This window comes from Brassica oleracea, chromosome C4, assembly GCF_000695525.1.
Source record: "Brassica oleracea var. oleracea cultivar TO1000 chromosome C4, BOL, whole genome shotgun sequence".
NCBI lineage: Eukaryota > Viridiplantae > Streptophyta > Magnoliopsida > Brassicales > Brassicaceae > Brassica > Brassica oleracea.
Window position 1 is genome coordinate 50,518,055 of NC_027751.1, and position 20,291 is coordinate 50,538,345.

At 32.5% G+C, this 20,291-nt stretch overlaps 5 protein-coding genes across 7 annotated transcripts; 4 read left to right on the forward strand and 1 right to left on the reverse strand.

The window, feature by feature from the left end:
• Positions 1-1,469: 1,469 nt before the first annotated feature.
• On the forward strand, positions 1,470-3,907 carry LOC106337495 (caffeoylshikimate esterase). 2 transcript variants are annotated; one of them, XM_013776604.1, is made up of 7 exons: positions 1,470-1,742; positions 1,858-1,984; positions 2,083-2,229; positions 2,318-2,448; positions 3,061-3,216; positions 3,303-3,401; positions 3,512-3,907. In XM_013776604.1, exons 1-7 carry the CDS (start codon positions 1,725-1,727, stop codon positions 3,785-3,787), a joined length of 954 nt encoding a protein of 317 aa, XP_013632058.1. In that variant the 5' UTR covers positions 1,470-1,724; the 3' UTR covers positions 3,788-3,907. The 2 variants fall into 2 exon arrangements, with proteins under 2 accessions (XP_013632058.1, XP_013632060.1); XM_013776606.1 differs by having other exon boundaries at positions 1,472-1,742; positions 3,079-3,216.
• Positions 3,908-4,706: 799 nt separating this feature from the next.
• LOC106340452 (caffeoylshikimate esterase-like) lies at positions 4,707-8,355 on the forward strand. The gene is made up of 8 exons (XM_013779331.1): positions 4,707-4,813; positions 4,904-4,936; positions 5,019-5,145; positions 5,361-5,507; positions 7,028-7,158; positions 7,454-7,591; positions 7,704-7,802; positions 7,977-8,355. The coding sequence occupies exons 1-8, from the start codon at positions 4,811-4,813 to the stop codon at positions 8,250-8,252; spliced, it is 954 nt and encodes a 317-aa protein (XP_013634785.1). The 5' UTR covers positions 4,707-4,810; the 3' UTR covers positions 8,253-8,355.
• A 2,846-nt stretch (positions 8,356-11,201) lies between these two features.
• LOC106340370 (caffeoylshikimate esterase-like) lies at positions 11,202-13,849 on the forward strand. 2 transcript variants are annotated; one of them, XM_013779252.1, is made up of 8 exons: positions 11,202-11,282; positions 11,403-11,435; positions 11,547-11,673; positions 11,762-11,908; positions 12,157-12,287; positions 13,065-13,202; positions 13,281-13,379; positions 13,466-13,849. In XM_013779252.1, exons 1-8 carry the CDS (start codon positions 11,280-11,282, stop codon positions 13,739-13,741), a joined length of 954 nt encoding a protein of 317 aa, XP_013634706.1. In that variant the 5' UTR covers positions 11,202-11,279; the 3' UTR covers positions 13,742-13,849. The 2 variants fall into 2 exon arrangements, with proteins under 2 accessions (XP_013634706.1, XP_013634705.1); XM_013779251.1 differs by lacking the exon at positions 11,202-11,282 and having other exon boundaries at positions 11,397-11,435.
• A 285-nt stretch (positions 13,850-14,134) lies between these two features.
• LOC106341279 (dirigent protein 9-like) lies at positions 14,135-15,087 on the forward strand. The gene has a single exon (XM_013780081.1). The coding sequence runs from the start codon at positions 14,158-14,160 to the stop codon at positions 15,085-15,087; it is 930 nt and encodes a 309-aa protein (XP_013635535.1). The 5' UTR covers positions 14,135-14,157.
• Positions 15,088-15,554: 467 nt separating this feature from the next.
• On the reverse strand, positions 15,555-19,262 carry LOC106337453 (phosphatidylinositol N-acetylglucosaminyltransferase subunit P-like). The gene is made up of 3 exons (XM_013776560.1): positions 19,254-19,262; positions 15,871-16,252; positions 15,555-15,688 (listed from the first exon to the last, which is right to left on the reverse strand). Exons 2-3 carry the CDS (start codon positions 16,250-16,252, stop codon positions 15,555-15,557), a joined length of 516 nt encoding a protein of 171 aa, XP_013632014.1. The 5' UTR covers positions 19,254-19,262.
• Positions 19,263-20,291: the final 1,029 nt, after the last annotated feature.

The following is a 20,291-nucleotide window of genomic DNA, read 5'->3' on the forward strand; positions in this document are numbered from 1 at the left end:
GTGATATCACTGTCAACACCTGAGTTATCGACTTCCTCACCACCTCACTTTAAAAAAACATAAACACAAACAAGATCAGTCACTGTCGGAACGGATCAAGAACTTGAAGTCCTGCAGCTGAGCCGAAAGGTCAGTTTTTGATTTCTCCCTCAGCTCATGAACCTTGATACTCGCTGTTTACATTACAAAACAACAATGTCAAACGTCCGAACGTAAAGAAAGAGAACATGGAACGATGTTAAGGTAAGAAAAGTTTCAGAATTTGAGGCTGGCTCTCTCACCCATTGCGTCTCCTCCTTGGTATGGTGTTGTCAGAGAGATGAAGACGATGATGGCTTGGGACTTGTATCGGATTTTAGGTTTTATGTTTAGTTGGGCTTTCAGTATGGGCATTGTCAATGGGCCAGTTTTGATATTATATGGGCCAAGTTCTAATATTTTCACAAGTCATGTAACTGGGGATATGGAACCCTATTTTCTTAAACATTTATAAATTGTGCTGTACTTTATTTCTTAAGTTAGATGACACCAACTTTTTGGTAGAAGTATATTTCTTTCTTTACATTTTTAGAAGAATTTGGATACTAATTCCAAAATTTTAGCGTGTTTGTGGTGTTTAGGACCAACCACTGCGTTTTAAAAGAAAATCATTACTCCTAAATTAGATTGAACTATAGCGATGTTAGAACTACCATTTGATACTCTTCACATGATTTTGTCGGTTAACTCGCTAAAGTAACAACTGATATATGTTAACCCTACAGCTATATATAAATATTCACCATTCATGAATCATGTGTGGTATTCCACTCAAATAAATAATAAACATGGTTGAGCCACTGGTAGACGAATATTAATTAATTTTAAAATTAAAGTCTTAACCTAGAAGGATTTAGTGCAAGTTTCTTTTTATATATCTTGTATTTTATATCTCACAAACAATTATTGGAAAGAACTAATCATAGAAAGATAAAACTTAGCTATAGGCTACAGCACTTGCATGTATTTGGGTGGTTGGTTTACATACACGGTTGAGATCAAGTCTAACTGGACTGATTTTTCTTCTTTTCTTGACACATTGAATCAGATTGAATGAAATACTAAACGTAAAATAATTTTTAATTGAAGACGCCATCGTTATAAATAATGAGATAGAAAATTCAAAATTGTAATTATGAGTAGGGTTATGACAATTACCTCTAATAAATAGGATGATACATAAAAAAGTTTACACAAAGACATAAATACATGTATATCCATCCCTTAATTTAAAAAAAAAAAAATTCAAAAGACAACTTGATGTTGGCATGCCAACTAAACAATTACTCAATTGGAGTATTTGCTATTTTGTCAAATGAAAATAAACAAAACTACACCGGTCAAGCACTAACTAACAACTAAAAGCATTCATTCAAGAAGAAAAAAACGTAGGAGTTATTATTCAGAGTCTCTTCTAACGTCATCTACAACGAAAAAAAATCCCACAAAGACTTGACACGTTTAAACGCTCTAAATATTCATAACGCAGCGTCTTACGCGGCTTCCCTATATTCTGGCTCATCACTTGATTCCTGTTTAAAATTTTAAATATATTTGTAGTTTACACTTGATTCCTCGACTCTTCTCTATAAATTGGACACCACTCTCTCTCTTGGTTTTGAGCATAAGCCCTTTTAAACAAAACCAACAAGAATATCTTAATATTTGTATGAAAACAGAGCATCATGGTTATGTATGAAGAGGTTAGTGACTCTATATATATATATATATATAACAGTGGGAAATGGATTAAATCATTTATGTATGAAGAGGTAGTCTAAATGTCCAATTTATTTGTTGTTTTTCTTTGTTTTGTAGAATTTCGTGTTGAACTCACGAGGCATGAAGTTGTTCACTTGTGTATGGAAACCGGTCAAGCAAGAACCAAAGGCCTTGCTCTTCTTGTGCCATGGCTACGCTGCGGAGACCAGCATCACTATGAACAGTTTCGTCTTCTTATTATCACTTTTTTTTGTTAAGTATGTCATATCGAATTTAGATATTTACTATCACATAACTTAATAATTAAATGGGAATAATCAGGTACAGCGACGAGGCTAGCCAAGGCCGGGTTTGCAGTCTATGGAATGGACTATGAAGGACACGGTAAATCCGAGGGACTAAGTGGTTACATTAGTAACTTCGATGATCTCGTTGATGATGTCTCTATTCATTACTCTACAATTTGTGGTAATTTTTCGACAAAAAATGCCTTAATTATTTGTTTAGATTTTCATTAACTTAGTGAAAGAAAAAGAAATGGTTGATTGAATTGAAGAGAAAGAAGAGAATAAAGGGAAGATGAGGTTTCTACTTGGAGAATCCATGGGAGGAGCAGTTGTGTTGCTCTTAGCTAGAAAGAAGCCTGATTTTTGGGACGGTGCCGTTTTAGTCGCACCCATGTGTAAGGTTTGTGATTATCCTATCCTTTCATTTTGTTTCTTAGTGTTATCTTTTATTTTCAGTTGTTTCTTCATAATTATTAGTTTTTGTTAGTGATCATTTTTTATGAAAAAATAGTATCTTTAGAAGTTGTTACTAAAAAGTAATAAAACAATTAAAAGGTTAAACAAAGTTGTTACAAAAAAGGTAATTATTTGTTTGTTTTTTTTTGCTAAGAGAATTAATTATTTTAGAATTAATTATTTGTTTTCGTTAGTGATCATATCTTAGAAAATAATATCCTTCGAAGTTGTTACTAAGAAAAGGTTGTTTTCTTGATAATGATGTGACGAAAATTGTACTTTAATTCAGACGATATAAAAACGCCAATTTATTTTTCTTGTTCCATTAAGTTCTGAATGATGCTTTAACGATTATGTATAAAATTGATATTGATTCCTAAGGTGAGCATAAACCACAAACTTTCAACAATCTAGTCTGATTATTGGATTAGCAATAAATATCCTTGAAATAGCGAGATCACCCTCCAATATCTTATCTCCTAGTTTGTAATCCACCTACTCCGCTACTTGCTACGGTAATCCTTATTGTCAATAGTTGTTACTATAATTTAAGTAGAAAGGTTTTTATGTACAGTTAGCTGAAGAGGTAAAGCCACATCCAGTAGTGATCTCAATTCTCATAAAGCTTTGCTCGTTTATTCCAACGTGGAAAATAGTTCCAGGCAGTGATATTCTTGACATTGCGATTAAAGAACCCCACATCAGAACTCAGGTGATTGATTATGATGATCTAAGAAGCCAAGTTTTACTATAAAGCTTGATATTACTTATACGTATGATTCTTATTGATTTTTACAGGTGAGGAAGAACGAATTTTGCTACAAAGGCCGGCCTCGCCTAAATACCGCCTACCAACTTTTGCTGGTTAGCTTGGATCTCGAGAAGAATCTTCAGGAGGTTCTAATTTTATTTAGTTATTATGGACATATGTATTTAGTAATGGTTACAATACATCAGAACCTTTTTTTTTTTGATAATTAATTACTTGACTATCGCTTTTGAACTAGGTATCGATTCCTTTCATTGTTCTTCACGGAGAAGATGATAAAGTGACGGACAAAAGCGTCAGCAAAATGCTATATGAAGTGGCTTCAAGCTCGGACAAAACAGTCAAGCTTTACCCTAACATGTGGCATGCTTTATTGTATGGAGAAACTCCTGAAAATTCAGAAATCGTATTTACTGATGTCATAAAGTGGCTGGTGGATAGAGCCTCTGAATCTAACGGACGATTAGAGAGCGAGTTAAAACATAAGCATGATGGAGTGTTGAAGCATAAATAAGTACTGAGTAATACATGGTGACTTATGTTATATATTCCGTATATGTAATTTGCTCCTAAAAAAGAAACATCCTATCTGTGCAGAGATACTTGCTAAATAAGATGAAGCATTTCATATTTACTGAAAATCTCACAAGTATGCAGCATAAAAACTAGTTAACAAACCCTCAACCAGACATATTTGTAGATAACACAGTTGAATCCAGATGATAATTCAGATTTTTGTTATATGCATAGAATTAATCAGTTTTGGTGACTTTTGTGCTGAAAACTCAATATGTAAATGTATAGAAGAAATTCAACGCCGTGGCTTTTATACCATATGCAAAATTTAAAAAGTCTCTAACAATTAAAAATAAGTTTGCCATTTTCAAATATTTTTGGCTCTTAAGTGTTTTAAGACGTATTTACTAAAGTCAGAAATAATTCGTTAGACATCATGACTAGTAGGGACATTAATTTCAAAAAGAAACACTATATAATTAACAATTTGGGGCAGACAGTGATCAAACTCCGCTAATGGTATAAGTAAAAACTAAACCCCGTTAATATTATGAGGATTTGTGTAGGTTAAGTACATTGTTAGGTAAGTGCATTATGTTAACCAATTATAAACGTTAGGGTGGTCTTCGAAAGTATAGGAATTATTTAAAATTTTACAAAAAAAAATTAAAATAATTTTATTTTAAGAATTTTATTTAACCAATAAATTTTATTTTAAGAATTTTATTTAACCAATAAACGTTAATTAACATTAATTTCTCTTTGCAATATGTTAACCAATAAACGTTAGGGTGGTCTTCGAAAGTATAGGAATTATTTAAAATTTTACAAAAATTGGGGGTATCTTTGTATTATTTTGAACGTTGAAGGGGTGAGATACAAAACAAAAGGAAGGGACGTTGTTATAGTCAGACGAGGAAGCAGAGCTCTATATTTCTTCCATTTACCTTTTCTCAATTCTTGACTCCAAGAAACAAAAAAAGGAGAAAACAAGAGAATCAAATTCATCTTATTTTACGTTATGGTCGGTTGATTTAATAATCTCTTGTTTCTTCTATCTGAAAGTGTCTTGTTCTTTCATCTCTAATTCTACTGATTTGGTTTTGGTGTGCAGGCGAGTGAGACAGACGACATCAAGTACGAAGAGGTATCTGATGATTGATTGAGAACATATAGATAGATAAATCTGATGATTGATTGTTGATTATATATATATTACATATATGTAGAGTTTCATAAGGAACAGTCGAGGATTGAAGTTGTTCACGTGCAAATGGCTACCAACAAACCAAGAGCCAAGGGCTATAGTTTTCCTTTGCCATGGATACGGCATGGAATGCAGCATCACCATGAACAGTTGAGATCAACCTTTTCCTTTTTGTATATGTAGATAACTAGATATGTTTTCATAAAAAATTAAAGCGTTTACCATCCACGAGAGACGACTAATATATACCATTCTCTAGTCTCTTGTCCAGAAACATTCCGAGTTAAGGTTCAAAAGTTCTTCGTTACCACAAACTTATATGGAAACTGTATTAATGTTTTTGAGATCAATATGATTGGATCAGGTACTGCGAGGAGGATTGTGAAGGCTGGATTTGGGGTATATGGAATGGATTATGAAGGACATGGCAAATCCGATTGCCTTAGCGGTTATATCCCAAACTTTGACCACCTCGTTGATGATGTCTCAACTCACTATACAACTATTTGCGGTAACATTGACTTTCTGAAAATAAAAGCCAATTTATTGATTGATATTTTTGAGTGACAAAAAGGTTGTAATAAATAAAACTATACTAGACCCTGATCCGCGCGCCAGCGCGGATATGAATTTTCAGTTTTTAATTATTTATTTTATTAAATAATGTATTTGTAATATTCGTTCATATTATATTCATTAAGTAAATATTTTTTTTCATCTTAAACTATCTATTTTTTTACGAATGTGTGATATCATATAAAAAAAATGAGTATAGAATTAATTAGATAATTTTAAAAACATAAATTTTTATTTCGTGTGCAATATATATCATATAAATAATGATCCGCCCAGTTAACAAAAATCATGATTATTTTATGTGTAATTTTTTTTATTTTGATCATTTCTTTAAAACTATATTAAATTTTACATATTTTAATTAGAATATTTTTAATATCTTTACCTTTTTATTTGAAATGCAACTCAATATTTTTTTAACAATTATAACAAAATATTTAAAAAATATTTTTAGAATTTGTTTGAAAAATATGAAAATTACAATTTAAATTAAAATTATCCTAAAATATGATAAGTTTTGATGTAAACGAAAACTCAAATTATGTCAAAAATAATGATATTCAATGATAATAACAATTTTAATTGATTATTTTTAAAAAAATACATTTACAAAAATATTGTTTGAAATAAAATTCATTTATCTTTCAAATACAAATGAAAATATTATAATTAAATAATAAAAAATATAAATAAAAACCATAAATTTAGCAAATGACAACTGAGTTATATTATGCTAAAAATTTCTTTCTAACAATTTATCAAATGACAAATGAGTTATGAGCAAATAATACCATATAATTTTTAAAAACATCGCCATTCTTAAATATTTTTTGAATAAATAATTATTTTTAAATTTAATCAACTGAAAATAATATCCGTACAATTGTGTGAGTCAAATTCTAGTTTTATTGATGCATGTTCTATATTAGTGCTGCATGTTTTAGATAACATTTTAATGATGCACGTTTTTAAAAATCTCTATTATTAAAATTATGTACGTAAGGATAACTCATGAGTTTTTTTAGTTGATTAAATGACATTATGTCCAAATTTATTTAAGGATATTTCAATAAGTTAACTGAAAAAGATAAACAATAAAATAGGAAGTTTAAATTCATTTAAACATATTTTATTAATGTAACTGAAAAGACAAGTAATAAATTAGACAGTTTTATTCGTTTTAGGATATTTCATAAATGAAACTGAAAAAGAGAAGCAAAAAAAAAAGAATTTAATTAATGAAGTAAGAACATTTTCAAATGTGTACTTCTCTTTTAATAATATAGATACGTGTATTCGATTTGAATTATTCTCCGTTGAACGTGCGATGATATAAGGAAACAACTTATGAATGAACAACTTGAAGGTTTTTTAAATTTATTTATTTGATATTATCAGATAAATTTAAGAACTAATTTGGTATTTAAATTTCTTTGGATTGTAAAAATTAAATAGAGAGGGAAGAGAACAAAGGGAAGATGCGGTTTATGTTAGGAGAGTCAATGGGAGGAGCAGTGGTTTTGTTGCTAAGCAGGAAGAAACCTGAGTTTTGGGATGGAGCTCTCTTGGTCGCTCCAATGTGTAAGGTACCTTTTAGTTGCCTATTACTCATCTTTTTGTACCTTTTAGTTGCCTATTATTATTGGTCAGCATTATGGACCATATATATATATATATATATATATATATATATATATTATTAGATACCTTTCCATTAAAGTATGTGAAATAATCACACATATTGATCCAAGTGACTAGATTTTTAAAAGTATAGTTTTTCTTTAATTGATTTTCATGTATGTAGTTGTAGATTGATGCAAGTTAAATGCATATAAATTAAATGAAATTGTATGAATGTGGTATATACATATTTTTTCACAGATTGCAGAAGAAATGAAGCCAAGTCCTTTTGTTATTTCGATATTAACGAAGCTTATTTCGGTTATACCCAAATGGAAAATCATTCCTACTCAAGATATCATTGATATTTCATATAAAGAGCCAGAAATCAGAAAACAGGTATGTTTATATATATCATTGTAACCAAAGTAAATAGTATATAAAACTCTGTACGAAAGGAAACTGATTAAAATACTTGATTTAACTTTTGTTCAACATGGTATGAGTTAAGGTTAGAGAAAATCCTTTATGTTACAAAGGAAGACCACGCTTGAAAACTGCGTATGAGCTCTTACGGATCAGCATCGACTTGGAGAAGAGACTTCAAGAGGTATTTATAAATTGTACATATATTCAAGATTCTCTTAATGCATTGATACTCAGATTAGGCTCAAAGAGTAATATATTAGTGGTATAAATTGTAATAGAGTATAGTTTGTATAAAGAAAACTGGATAAGTATCAGTTTGGTTATAACTTACAACTAATGCATATGATGATTATAGGTTTTATTACCGTTTATGGTATTGCACGGAGATGATGATAAAGTAACAGATAAAGCAGTGAGCCAAGAACTATACAGGGTTGCGGTGAGTTCGGACAAGACCTTAAAGTTGTACTCTGGGATGTGGCACGGTTTGCTCAATGGCGAGACACAAGAGAACATTGAGATTGTCTTTGCTGACGTTATCGGATGGTTGGAAAAAAGAACTGAACTTGGAAATGACAGGTTTGAGTCGGAGCTTAAACATAACAATGATGGTTTTCATTTGAAGGAATAGTCCTTTAACTTACTACAATAGTGTTTGACTTGACACATGAAATTGTTGTGGTGAAGTGGTGTTTTGCATTTTGATTTTTTTTTGTGTGCTGCTATTGTGTATATACATGCAATAAAAACTCTATAAATTAATAATGTTGAAATTGTAATATTTTATTGATTTTTTAAATTATAAAAAATTATTTATTTAAAAGTTCATAAATTTTAATTTTTTTGTTTCAAATAAGAAGACTATGAAAATGTGATATTTTGATTAAAAATTATATAAGAAAAACATTTTATTAAATTCTTGAGATTTTTGGTGTGTTAAAAATATGTATCCTAATATGTAAATGCATTTTATATACAACGATCTACAAATAACATTTAAATAATAACCAAAAATTAGAAAAACTTTTCTGAAACTGTATATTAATATAATGCTTATAATTATTATATATAATTTATAGAAATTAATTATTAATTTATGATATTTTGGGATCATATATTTATATAAGATTCTTTTAAAAAAAAAAATTATACCGTTTCAGTTTGAAATATTTTTTTGTTGTGTTTATGAAGATATGAATAAAAATAAAAGAGAGCTTTAGGTTCCATTAAAAATTGTTGGGCGTTTGTGAAAGAGAAAGATTATTGATCATAAAGCCCTTTCTCAAAAAAAAAAAGATTATTGATCATATCAACCAATGATTTAGCTCTGAATATCATGTTAATTATCAACATAATCCTGTCTCATAATAATTGAGGAAATATCCTATAACATCTACTGAGGTGATTTAATTTGACATGATCATAATCATTGATAAACACGATCTGTATCGTCTAATAATATAAAATACATCATACTTCAAGTTGTAGAAAACTCTGTAATGATTTCTTTTTTTTAAAAAATTCCATCGTTTGCTATCGGGGGCATATCTTTCTTGGTCCCCATTGTTAACATTTAAAGTATTAACAGTAGACGTATTTAATAATAGTTCACCTTTAACGTAAGAGCTAAGTCAACTTATGCATTATAATAAAATTCAGAGTTTTTCGACCTTTTACAACTTCTGCCACTAAAACGAATACGCAATACATTATACATACGACATACAATAGGAAAAAATGTCAATCAAAAACACATAGTTGAAGAAGATTCTTGAAAATAACTTTATTTAGTATAAGCTTAACATTTTACCAAAAAAACACTTTGTTAACCGCATTGTGCCGGGGCCTAGTGCTTTCCACTGAAACAAGAGTTGTCATGTTGGTCTAAGCCAAAGATCTACTCTCTTCTAGTGCGAAATTATTAGTTTTATATATGGTCAAGCGGATATGAGTTCATGTTTACGGTTCATTTGAATATACGAGAAAGAATCCATCTGTGGGTTACACCTCTCACATAGAGATTATGTCTTAATACGTCCGAGTTTAACCCTTTTTTAGAAAAAAAAAAAAAAACACTTAGTTTAGTATAACTATAATATCACATGGCTTTTTTTAAACAGTGTGTATTTTATAGTAAACACGTGGTCTACTAAAAGGTAGGCACGTTTAACGGTTTGAGAGTTCCTAAATGAAAAACCGACCACAATTTTGAGATATTTTATTATATTTCAGTCGTCGCTTAAATCTCGATCAACGCTTTCTACATACGACAGAGTAAAAACTAAAATAACCTCCATTCATCAAAGGCTGCTGCATATTTATTTATTGCCAGTGATATGACATGTTGAAATGATGTATCAAAAAGAAAAATATTCATTGGCGTAAAACTTTGCAATATTGAACATACAAATCTAAACTTCTCTCATTGTATCAAGTAGTTAACAAACGGATTTTATATCTAAATTTAGAATCAAAGTTTTTAATTTAATGATACGTAAATAGTAGAAATAGTAGATCAGAGGTTTAGAAGTTTTGCATGCTTTAGTTTCCGGAACTAATCGCATGTGTTACTGTTGTAGATCTCCCATTTTTATGGTTAACTCGTTGATTATGATCATCTTCATCCGTTTAAAATTTTATTATTCAGAGATAACAAATAACATTATTAGTAATCGTAAAGTGATAAGTTTTTTTGGCGTCTAACTTAAAATCAATTGGCAATTAGTGGATTGATCCAAGTCTCTTATATATTACTCAAGTCCCTTTCATATTTTCGATATGGGATCTTTTCTCCAATACTCTCCCTCGAAATAATGGTGTGTATAACCATTAATCTCGCAGAATCTATCATACCCTCTCCGAAATTATGTTTTATTTTCTAGCGATTTCGACGGAACTGAACATTTATAGACCATCAGCTAATGGGATGATCGGGCCATTGTCCGGGTCGGATTAATAGATCAGGGTACTAGGCCCGCTCTGATACTATGATAAGTTTCTTGGGCTTCCAATTTAAAACCAATTGGCAATTAGTGGATTGAACCAAAGTTTTTTATATATTAATGAAGTTAAAGATAAAAATAATGGTTAGAGTAACGACAGTGCATGTGTTAGTGTTAACATATTATAATGTCATGTAGACGGTATAAGTTTGATTTAGCCGACAAAAATCTCTAAAAATATGTCGAAGTTGTACAACATAACTCTCTTTTCCTGGAACTCGAAACCACGCAAGATTCTTTACCCATATTTCATTAACTTTTCTTATCCACAAAAAAAATTGAGGCATGGGGTTACTGGATTATTTGAAGAAAAAGAAAACATTTATGAAATTTACAGAAAAATGAGGTATTCATTGTGCTATTTTGAAAGTTGAGGGGGCTGTTTACAAACGTTGCCACTTGGCAACGAAACTTTCAAAGAGTTTTTTTTTCTTTTCAAGAAGCAAAAAAACGTGTTGGAGTACGAAGAGAGGAAAATAGTCCGTTATTTCGTCACTATCAAACCAAACGGCGTCGCATTACCATACAGTCGTCTTCCTTTAAAACTGCTCAATATAAACAGAGCCTTGCAACAATCTCTTATCATAAAACTTCTCTGTCTCCAACAAAACTGAAAGGATAGAAAGAGAGAGATTTCGATCAACCTCTTCTTGAAAATGGTCAGTGACGTTAAAGTTTAATATTCTATGGTCTATATCTCTTTCATACCACATCTGAAAATGCATTATAGTTTTCTGTTCTTGTAATGTAGTTTGGGTTTACCTTGTTTTTGTATGCAGGCAAGTGAAACAGAGAACATAAAGTACGAAGAGGTATGTGTTATGTTAGTTGTTACATACTAATAAATTTATGTATTAAGATCTCTACATAGATAGAGGAATGTGGGGTTTAAATGACGATGGTTATTTTTTTTATAAATGCAGAGTTTCATTAAGAACTCTCGAGGAACGAAGTTATTCACGTGCAAGTGGTTACCAGCAAATAAAGAGCCAAAGGCTTTGATCTTCATCTGCCATGGATATGCAATGGAATGCAGTATCACCATGAACAGTTGAGATTAGCCCACTTCATGATGTATATGTTATCATTATATTATCGAGACTTTATTTAATGTTAGTGATGAATATGATTGGACTAGGTACTGCGAGAAGGCTTGTGAAGGCAGGATATGGGGTGTATGGGATGGACTATGAAGGACATGGTAAATCTGATGGGCTTAGTGCGTATGTCCCAAACTTCGACCATCTCGTTGATGATGTCTCTGCCCACTACACATCCATTTGCGGTAACTTAAAAGTGATATTGATTTTATGAACATTTATCCTTTGAAGTCACGGTCAAAGCCACCTTTTATATTTACCATTCACTAGTTATGGGGTAATGTAGACAGAAAAAATCAAGTACCCAATAATTTTGATGAACAAAAAACTTTCTCGTTTTTTGGATGAAAGAATGTTAAACAAAACATTTTTGTCGTCCCACGTTATCAGAAAATGATTTTGATGTCTTTTTGTTTGTGGTTGAAATAATTAGAGAGAGAAGAGAACAAAGAGAAGATGAGGTATTTGTTAGGAGAATCAATGGGTGGGGCTGTGCTTTTGTTGTTACACAGAAAGAAGCCTGAGTTTTGGGATGGGGCCGTCTTGGTTGCTCCTATGTGTAAGGTAATATTCTTATTCATTCTCTCATGCATCTATTCTTTAGGAAAAATATGGTCATATATATTGTCTATGTATTTAGTCATCTAAAATATATAGAAAGGAGAACAAATAAACATAAGCTAGCGGCACATATTCTTTAAAGAGAGTATTAAATATATTATTTTTGGGAATTGAAGATATTCTGAAGACTTTATTTGCACTATTTTACGTAACATATATTCACATATAGTAGCCACCAGCCAGCCTGCTTTATATTTTACAAGGTTAATTGAACATATCTTTAAAACAATGTATTGTTATGATGTTGTGCAACTTTTTGCCCACCCAAATCCAAAAGATATGCAGATGGCAAAATCTTGATTGTCAGTTTTCGACGTGGTATGATGATGTGCAGGATGCTGAATTATTAGGTTAATATTAATCTAATATTATTAAGACAAGCGTGTGAAACTCAACCTCTTAAAGCAAGATTACAATGAGGGAGTTTTTTGTCCAATAATTAGAGAGTTAAGTTGCTGAAGAAATCATACATTAGCACATGCACACAAATCTTGAGTTTTTTTTTTTTTTTTTTTTTTTTTAACTGAACACAAATCTTGAGTTGATATCTAATTTGTAGTCGTTGCATCTAGCTATGCAGCATGTAGAATATTATAAATTTATAACATTAGTTTACTGATTAAATTAGTTTTCGATGTGTCATGGTATGTAGCTATGTGCTTAAATGTTACAAACACATAGAACCACCGCTAATGATCGCTTATTTTTATTTTGTCACAGATCGCAGAAGAAATGAAACCAAACCCTGTGGTAATTTCTGTATTGTCCAAACTTAGTGGAGTCATTCCTACGTGGAAGATTATCCCTGGCCAGGATATCATTGAGACTGCTTTTAAGCAGCCAGAAGTCAGGAAACAGGTATTTTTACCTTTATTTAGTGGAAACAATATAGGAAGTTATACGTATATGTGTAATGACATTGTGAAATGATTAAAGGTCAGAGAAAACCCTTACTGCTACAAAGGTCGTCCACGCTTGAAGACTGCTAATGAGCTATTGAGGATTAGCACCGATCTTGAGAAGAGGCTTGATGAGGTATTTTTATACAATTTTCGTTGATGAGAATGTTATAAGTAGGAAGATATGGTTTATGCTTATTTTTTTATGTAATTGTAATATAGGTTTCATTACCGTTCATGGTACTGCACGGTGAAGATGATAAAGTCACGGACAAAGCGGTTAGCGGACAACTCTATGAAGTTGCGTCGAGTTCGGACAAGACTTTTAAATTGTATCCTGGGATGTGGCATGGTTTACTCTATGGCGAGACACCAGAAAACATTGAGATTGTTTTTGCTGACATCATTGGTTGGTTGGACAAGAGAGCTTCTGATGGAAACGGAGGGTTTGAGTCTGAGCTCAACCGTAAAGAAGATGGCTTCACTTTGAAAGAGTAGCTCTGATTCAAATGCTATTAATTGTTGAAATGAGATTTCATATATTGATTATGACACTGCGACATGTCTTTGTAAGTGCAGTGACATTTATAAACTACATTATGCGTCCTTCCTCAGTCTCTAATTCTTTATATATAAACCTAATTAATTATGTTTCCAAATATATAAAAGTAGATACTTTTCTCAAGTTGACTTGTAGGCAGAAAATATTACTTAATTCAAATACAAGAACAGTGTTTTAGTTGTCACACAAGCTCAACAAAAGCATATCAACAACAACAACAACTCCATTCTAATGACTCCAACAATCATATAAACCAAATTCTCCTATGCATCTTCATATAAATATATACATTAGTCCATCCATCACTAAACATCGATCATAAGCAACTTGGGTATCCAAACGTTAGACTAAAATGGTCAAAGCACTTCACATAACCATCATGCTCTTCCTCGTAGCCTCCAATCTCCTCGCATTTATCAATTCCGCTAGACTTCTCGACCAGATTCAACCTCAGCCTGAAGAAGTTGACGAAACGGGCGATATCCCACCACCAGCAACCACAACTACATCAGCATTCACGGTCCCGGCCGGTCCAGCAGGAGCTACTACAACGAGTGAACATGAGCCATCACTAGAGTTCTTTATGCATGACGTGCTAGGAGGGTCACACCCATCAGCTCGTGTAGTGACCGGCATAGTAGCTCAAACCGAGGTGAACGGCATACCATTCTCAAAGGCCAGCAACAGCATCTTCCCAGTAGACAACGGAGTCCCACTGGTCAACTCAAACAACATCAACAGTGTCATCAACCCAAACACAGCTCCACTTCTCACCGGACTTAGCGGCGCTCAAACCAGCACCGTGATCCAAAACACCAACGGAAATACCAACGATGCCCTCAGCTCCAACAGCCTCCCCTTCGTAACCGCAGGAAACCTCCCTCCCGGTGCTGCACTCCAGCATCTTATGTTCGGAACCATAACCGTTGTGGACGATGAGCTAACCGAAAGCCACGAGCTCGGCTCAGGTGTTATAGGGAAAGCTCAGGGGTTTTACCTAGCCAGTTCCTTGGATGGGACTAGCCAGACTCTTTCTTTAACCGTGTTGTTAGACAGAGAGCATGACCATCATGACACTTTAGACGATGCCATTAGCTTCTTTGGGGTTCACAGGACCGCCTCTCACGCCTCTCAGATAGCGGTTATTGGCGGGACAGGGAAGTTTGAGCATGCTAAAGGGTATGCCATAGTGGAAACTCTGCATAACCAGAACAACCAGCATATCACTGATGGTCAAGACACCATCCTCCATTTCAGTGTATACCTCACCTACAAAGCTTGAAATATATTGAGTGTTAAACAAGAGATGATTGCTTTGGTATATGTTCTTGCTCACTAGCTTCCTATTGTGGCCTTTTTTCATTTGTTGTGAAAATCTGATTACAAAAGAAATTTATTTAAATGAGATTACAAGTCATAGTAACCTTTTGAAACAATGTGACTAACTTGATAAAAGGCCAATCTTAGACCTGATAAAATGAATATTTGTATGCATGCCAAATGCAACAACTACTCTCCTCTCACTATATTCTCAATCAAAATGCAGAGGAGGAAGCATAGTCAGGGCCAGTCATGGAAATAAACAAGTGAAACATTGGCTTATCACCCCCAAAAATTCAAAAAATAATGTTCATAAATATATATTTCCAAAATTGTAAAAAACTACAAAAAATTGTCCATAGCCCCCAAAATCTACTATCAGCATAGTGAAACCAAAACAATGAAAAGCTATATACTACATCATGTAGGCTACATGAAATCACTTGAACTGAACATGACATCACTGATACTTGTAATATCAATGTCAGAGGTTGGACCTATAGGCCTCTCATCCTCTTCCTCCATCTGAGGATCAAACTCCCCAAGTTCTCGGCTGTACTCATCTGCCATTATAGCAAACAAACAGTTAGAGTGTCGCCAAAGATTATCATCATTGCAAGCCAAACTTTAAAAAAAATCACACAACATGCACACATTGAACATTCATAGAGATATATCTTCATTTCCCAACAACTGACTATGAACTATGCAAGCCTCAATAGAGAGAGATGCTGCGGACACTCACCAAACAAGGTATTGAGAGAGGTTGGGTGTGGAGTGGTGGTGAAGTTGAGACCAATATAAAACGCCAAACCTAACAGCAAAGTCATCATCAGATACGTCGGCGTAGCCAATGCCCAATACCTGCTTGGGTAGTAACGGATCCGTATAGACTCCAACAGTTTATCTGGTACATATGCCCATATCAAGAAGATCACTGTGGCTACAACAGTGGATATGGACCCAACAAAACCATACACCTCAGAGTGTTTAGGTCCATGCACTTGTGATGTTCTGAACGGAGATGACCTTATCATGTCTGAATCCTGAAAATCAGGCTTTTGCTTCTTTCTCTTGGAGAAGGTTAGAACTAGTCTTGGACTATTAACTAAATGAGCTTCCTCCATGTCTTATGTTTAGAAGACAAAGGAAGCCACTGAAAAATCACTAGATAGACAACCAACACAATGATCAAATCTCTTAAAAATCTAACTTATTCACTCAAGCTCTGGTTACATCATATACTTCTGTTTTAATGATCTAATAATCAAATAAAAAATCAAATCTCTTAAAAATCTAACTTATTCACTCAAGCTCTGGTTACATCATATACTTCTGTTTTGAAAATACTAGGGTTAAACCAGCCCTACGGGCGGGAACACAAATATACAAATAATTTAAATATATTTAAAATGTTTTTAATTCATTTTTAGCTAAACGTTAACTTAATTTTTATATATTTATCACATCAAATTTGTCTGTTTATTTTACAATTTATAAATTTAATTAAATGTTAAAATCATAAAATAGATTTTTTTTTTAAGTTTGTTATAATTGAGCTTATAAGGATATGTGACCTCAATTATTTTTAACAAAAAACATCTTTTTTTTAAACAACAACAAAAAATATCGTAAATATAATGTTAAATTTTCTAAGTTGCCCTTCACTTTTATACACAGTTACACACAAAAAGTATTATCGTAAACTAAGCTTGTCATCATCTACCTTTATTGTGGAAAATCATCATCTGTCGGCTTACAAGCCAAATTATTTTATCTTCTCTTATGTGTTTGCCTCTTAAAATTTTCCGACGAACAATAATGTTTATTTTGATTTTAATATATATAAAGATGTTTATTTATTATATATTGTATATTTACTTATTCTTATATACAATATAAGAAACAATAATGTTTACCTTATTCTCTAAATTAACACATCTCATTTAATTTTCGATGATCCTGGATTGATTTTGTTACAATGAAAACAATAATGTGGTAAAGAGCAAGCGAATATTATTAAAATTAGTTATATTTTTTGACCGAACTACGATTCATTAAAGTAAAAGCAAGTTTTCCCACCACAAATAAATGTCAAATTTAGAGATAAGAGAGTTCATTTTGCCACTGCATCAGCTTTTTCATTACATAATCTAGGCATATGATGGAAAGAGCAAGCTTTAAAGAAGCTGCTGAAAAGGTCAATATCAAAGAGAATGTCGTTACTCTCCTTGATGAGTCTGTAGCTTGGAGCATTCTAACTAACACCTGCAAATTAGACAATATGGATGCCTTAAAATCGAAATAAAAATATGAACAATACTTTGTCATATACTTGTGTAATAAGTTGATCATGCTAATCGTTATCCATATAGTCTCAATATACTTGTAGATATTATATATTAAAATTTGTATTAATTTATATATAATTTGATAGTAAATGTGACGATAACGTTTTACAATAATAAAATGTTTTCTAAATTATATTATTATCCTAAAAATGTGTAAATAAGAATTATGATGTTAATATCTGAATGATGAAAATCAACTGATAATATAAATCTTTATTAGTAAAGAAGAGTAAGCCAAACCGGTGGTTACGTTTTTTTATACATGCAACAAAAACAAATTATAAAAGTAAAGAAAAGAAAAACATATTTATGGATATTAATTATTAAGTAATCGATTGAAGTTGAACTTGTGATTACTCTAATGCCATTGTACTCCCTCCGTTACCAAAAGTAAAAAAAATTAGATTTTTTTTTTGTTCCACAAAAATAGATTTTCTATATTGTTAAGGTACTTTTTTATACTTTTGAGGAACATTAATTGAGAATATTTGAATTGGTTAAATTTTATTGGTAGAAAGTTATTGGAAAGTGTATAATAAAGTAAAAAATAAATTAAACTATAAACATTTATTAAATTCTTAATAAGCGTGCATACTCTAGAAAATCTTACTTTCGGGAATGAAATAAAAGAAAAGAAAAATATATGTCCATATTAATTATTAAGAAGTGCCATTGTGATCACTCTAATTAAAAGGATGGTATATATTTTACATTCAGAAATGTCTTACTCACCTTTGTGAATAGTAACATATTTTGTAATTATTAGTGGTTGTGATAATGCTTATTAAAACGTCGGCTGCTATTCCGGGGGAGTTTTAGTTTTGATTTACTTGCATGAGAAGTAAGGTAGAATATGTGTTTTAATTTTGTAACCATATAATGAACCATATGTAAATAAAATTTTGTAACCATATATGAGAGTGAGTAAAATAACATTAGAGAGGATGAGTTTGACATTTTCACCGAAGCAACATATAAACTATCCCCCTGCAGATTTAATGAACCATATGTAACTTGATTGAGATGTTAATGATGGTAACGGGAAGTTTGTCATTTAGATAGTAATGCCTTCGATGTGCTGACGATTTGAAGTGAAATGTGGTGCTTATTTCTTAACAAATAGAGCTAAAGAAATAGATATGCTGACGATTTGAAGTCATATGACTTTGTTGTAATTTGAAATTAAATTAAAAACTATAAGGCGTTGTGAGTGTAAGCCGGTAAGGTAAAATGCATAAGGCCAGTCTGGGTGGAAGTGCAAATTTATGAACTTGAAATGTCTGAGCGGTGCAAATTTAGAAAATATAAAGCAACACAACATAATCTATGAAAGACTTCAAGTGCTCTGACTTTGTTGAGCTTGGAAATAAAATTTTTAAAAAAACTAATGCAACAGACAAGTCCACATGTCTTGCAACTTCAGCTTTCTTTCCAGAGGACTCAGCTTCCTTCTCTTGTCATCATCGCTTCTGTTCCTATAAAGACAATGCTTTAATTAGATAACAACTAGCTTTTGAAATCGACGATATCAGACGAACAAAAGATCATAGAATGAGAGAACCACACAAAAATCGATTCCTAGAATGAGAGTTTAGAAGACTGAAGTTTTTTAAAAGTGACTCTTGGCTACCGAAAAAGTTTTGCAGAGAAGGTGAAAAAAAGAAACATCAATCAATTGAGCGGACTCATGGAAAAGAAAACACTTCAGAAGACGTTTTGCAGAGAGAAAACAGAATCGATTAAGCTGAATAAATTTGATGTTGTTCAGAATGTTAATGTGTTGATCAAAGGAAGCTATTCTAATTTAAAACCATATACATGCCATCATTGTCGTGATCAAAAAAAATCTCCACAAAGTAAAGAGAAGTTCTTTGTAAAAAAAAATGTAAGTGGATATTGATTACCTTCTTGGTCCTTTGTTCAAGCATGCCTTTGAGACCAAACTTCCACGATGCTGACCATCTAGCTTCTTGTCACTTTGATCTTCACCTTCAAAGTACCTGAGTCTCCTAATAATAAGTTAAGAAAAAAACATTTCGTATGATCTTTTACTGAAGATGTATGACTTTCTGAAGAGGAACCATGTTAGTCTTAGGGTACGTTGAAGAAAGTCTCCATTTAGCATGAGGCTAATCTTTTGCGTCATTCCTCTCCACCTTCAAAATCAAATAACCTATAAACACAGTTTCTTCCATCTCAAAGAAGAGAAGGGAAGGTAAGATTAAAGGTTTAAGAAAGCCTCTACGAGATTGGTTGCGAGGAGCAGCGCGTGGGAGTCCTCCTCGGCGAAGAACTCGAAGCCTCTCCACAATCTGATTACATACAAAACCGCCTTCAAAATGAGAATTGGAACGGAGACTTAAACGAAGCCATAAATCTGGCTCTTATGTGTTACAGGGGAAGCTAGGAGGCGGGTATAGTACGTATTAATTGGAGCCGACGACGTTACGGTGAGCTTGACGGTTTGCTTACGGCTGCAACTCTGAAAACATATAAGGGTAGGAGACAACTAAACCTAATCTGTCTAGGCCTCTAATCTCTAAAGCCCACCAAAACGCAAAGAAACCAGATGTGGGCCTTTCCACACCTTTCTACTATCGATGACATAGAGCCTCAAAATGTTCCTTAAGGATTGGAGACTTTTAATTGGGGGATGGTGGAGGCCCCCGCACGAATCGAGTTCTGCAAAAGTAAGCAGCGTCAACGGTTCGGCCAGCCTATTTCCCTTCCATAAATTCTTGCGCCACTTTCTATGTTTTACTGTCAGCGCTGCGACCGGCTCTCACCGCTCGCTTTGTTTTCCTTACTCATTAGT

Excerpts from the sequence above, each read along its gene's own strand:
- LOC106337495 (XM_013776604.1), top strand. Across the intron at positions 1,985-2,082 it reads GACCAGCATCACTATGAACA|GTACAGCGACGAGGCTAGCC; the intron begins GTTTCGTCTTCT and ends GGGAATAATCAG. Across the intron at positions 3,217-3,302 it reads AACCCCACATCAGAACTCAG|GTGAGGAAGAACGAATTTTG; the intron begins GTGATTGATTAT and ends TGATTTTTACAG.
- LOC106340452 (XM_013779331.1), top strand. Across the intron at positions 4,937-5,018 it reads ACGACATCAAGTACGAAGAG|AGTTTCATAAGGAACAGTCG; the intron begins GTATCTGATGAT and ends ACATATATGTAG. Across the intron at positions 7,159-7,453 it reads TGGTCGCTCCAATGTGTAAG|ATTGCAGAAGAAATGAAGCC; the intron begins GTACCTTTTAGT and ends ATTTTTTCACAG.
- LOC106340370 (XM_013779251.1), top strand. The coding sequence starts at position 11,397 with ATGCAGGCAAGTGAAACAGAGAACATAAAGTACGAAGAG. Across the intron at positions 11,674-11,761 it reads ATGCAGTATCACCATGAACA|GTACTGCGAGAAGGCTTGTG; the intron begins GTTGAGATTAGC and ends TGATTGGACTAG. Across the intron at positions 12,288-13,064 it reads TGGTTGCTCCTATGTGTAAG|ATCGCAGAAGAAATGAAACC; the intron begins GTAATATTCTTA and ends ATTTTGTCACAG.
- LOC106341279 (XM_013780081.1), top strand. The coding sequence starts at position 14,158 with ATGGTCAAAGCACTTCACATAACCATCATGCTCTTCCTCGTAGCCTCC.
- LOC106337453 (XM_013776560.1), bottom strand. The coding sequence starts at position 16,252 with ATGGAGGAAGCTCATTTAGTTAATAGTCCAAGACTAGTTCTAACCTTC. Across the intron at positions 15,689-15,870 it reads CTCTCTCAATACCTTGTTTG|ATGAGTACAGCCGAGAACTT; the intron begins GTGAGTGTCCGC and ends CTATAATGGCAG.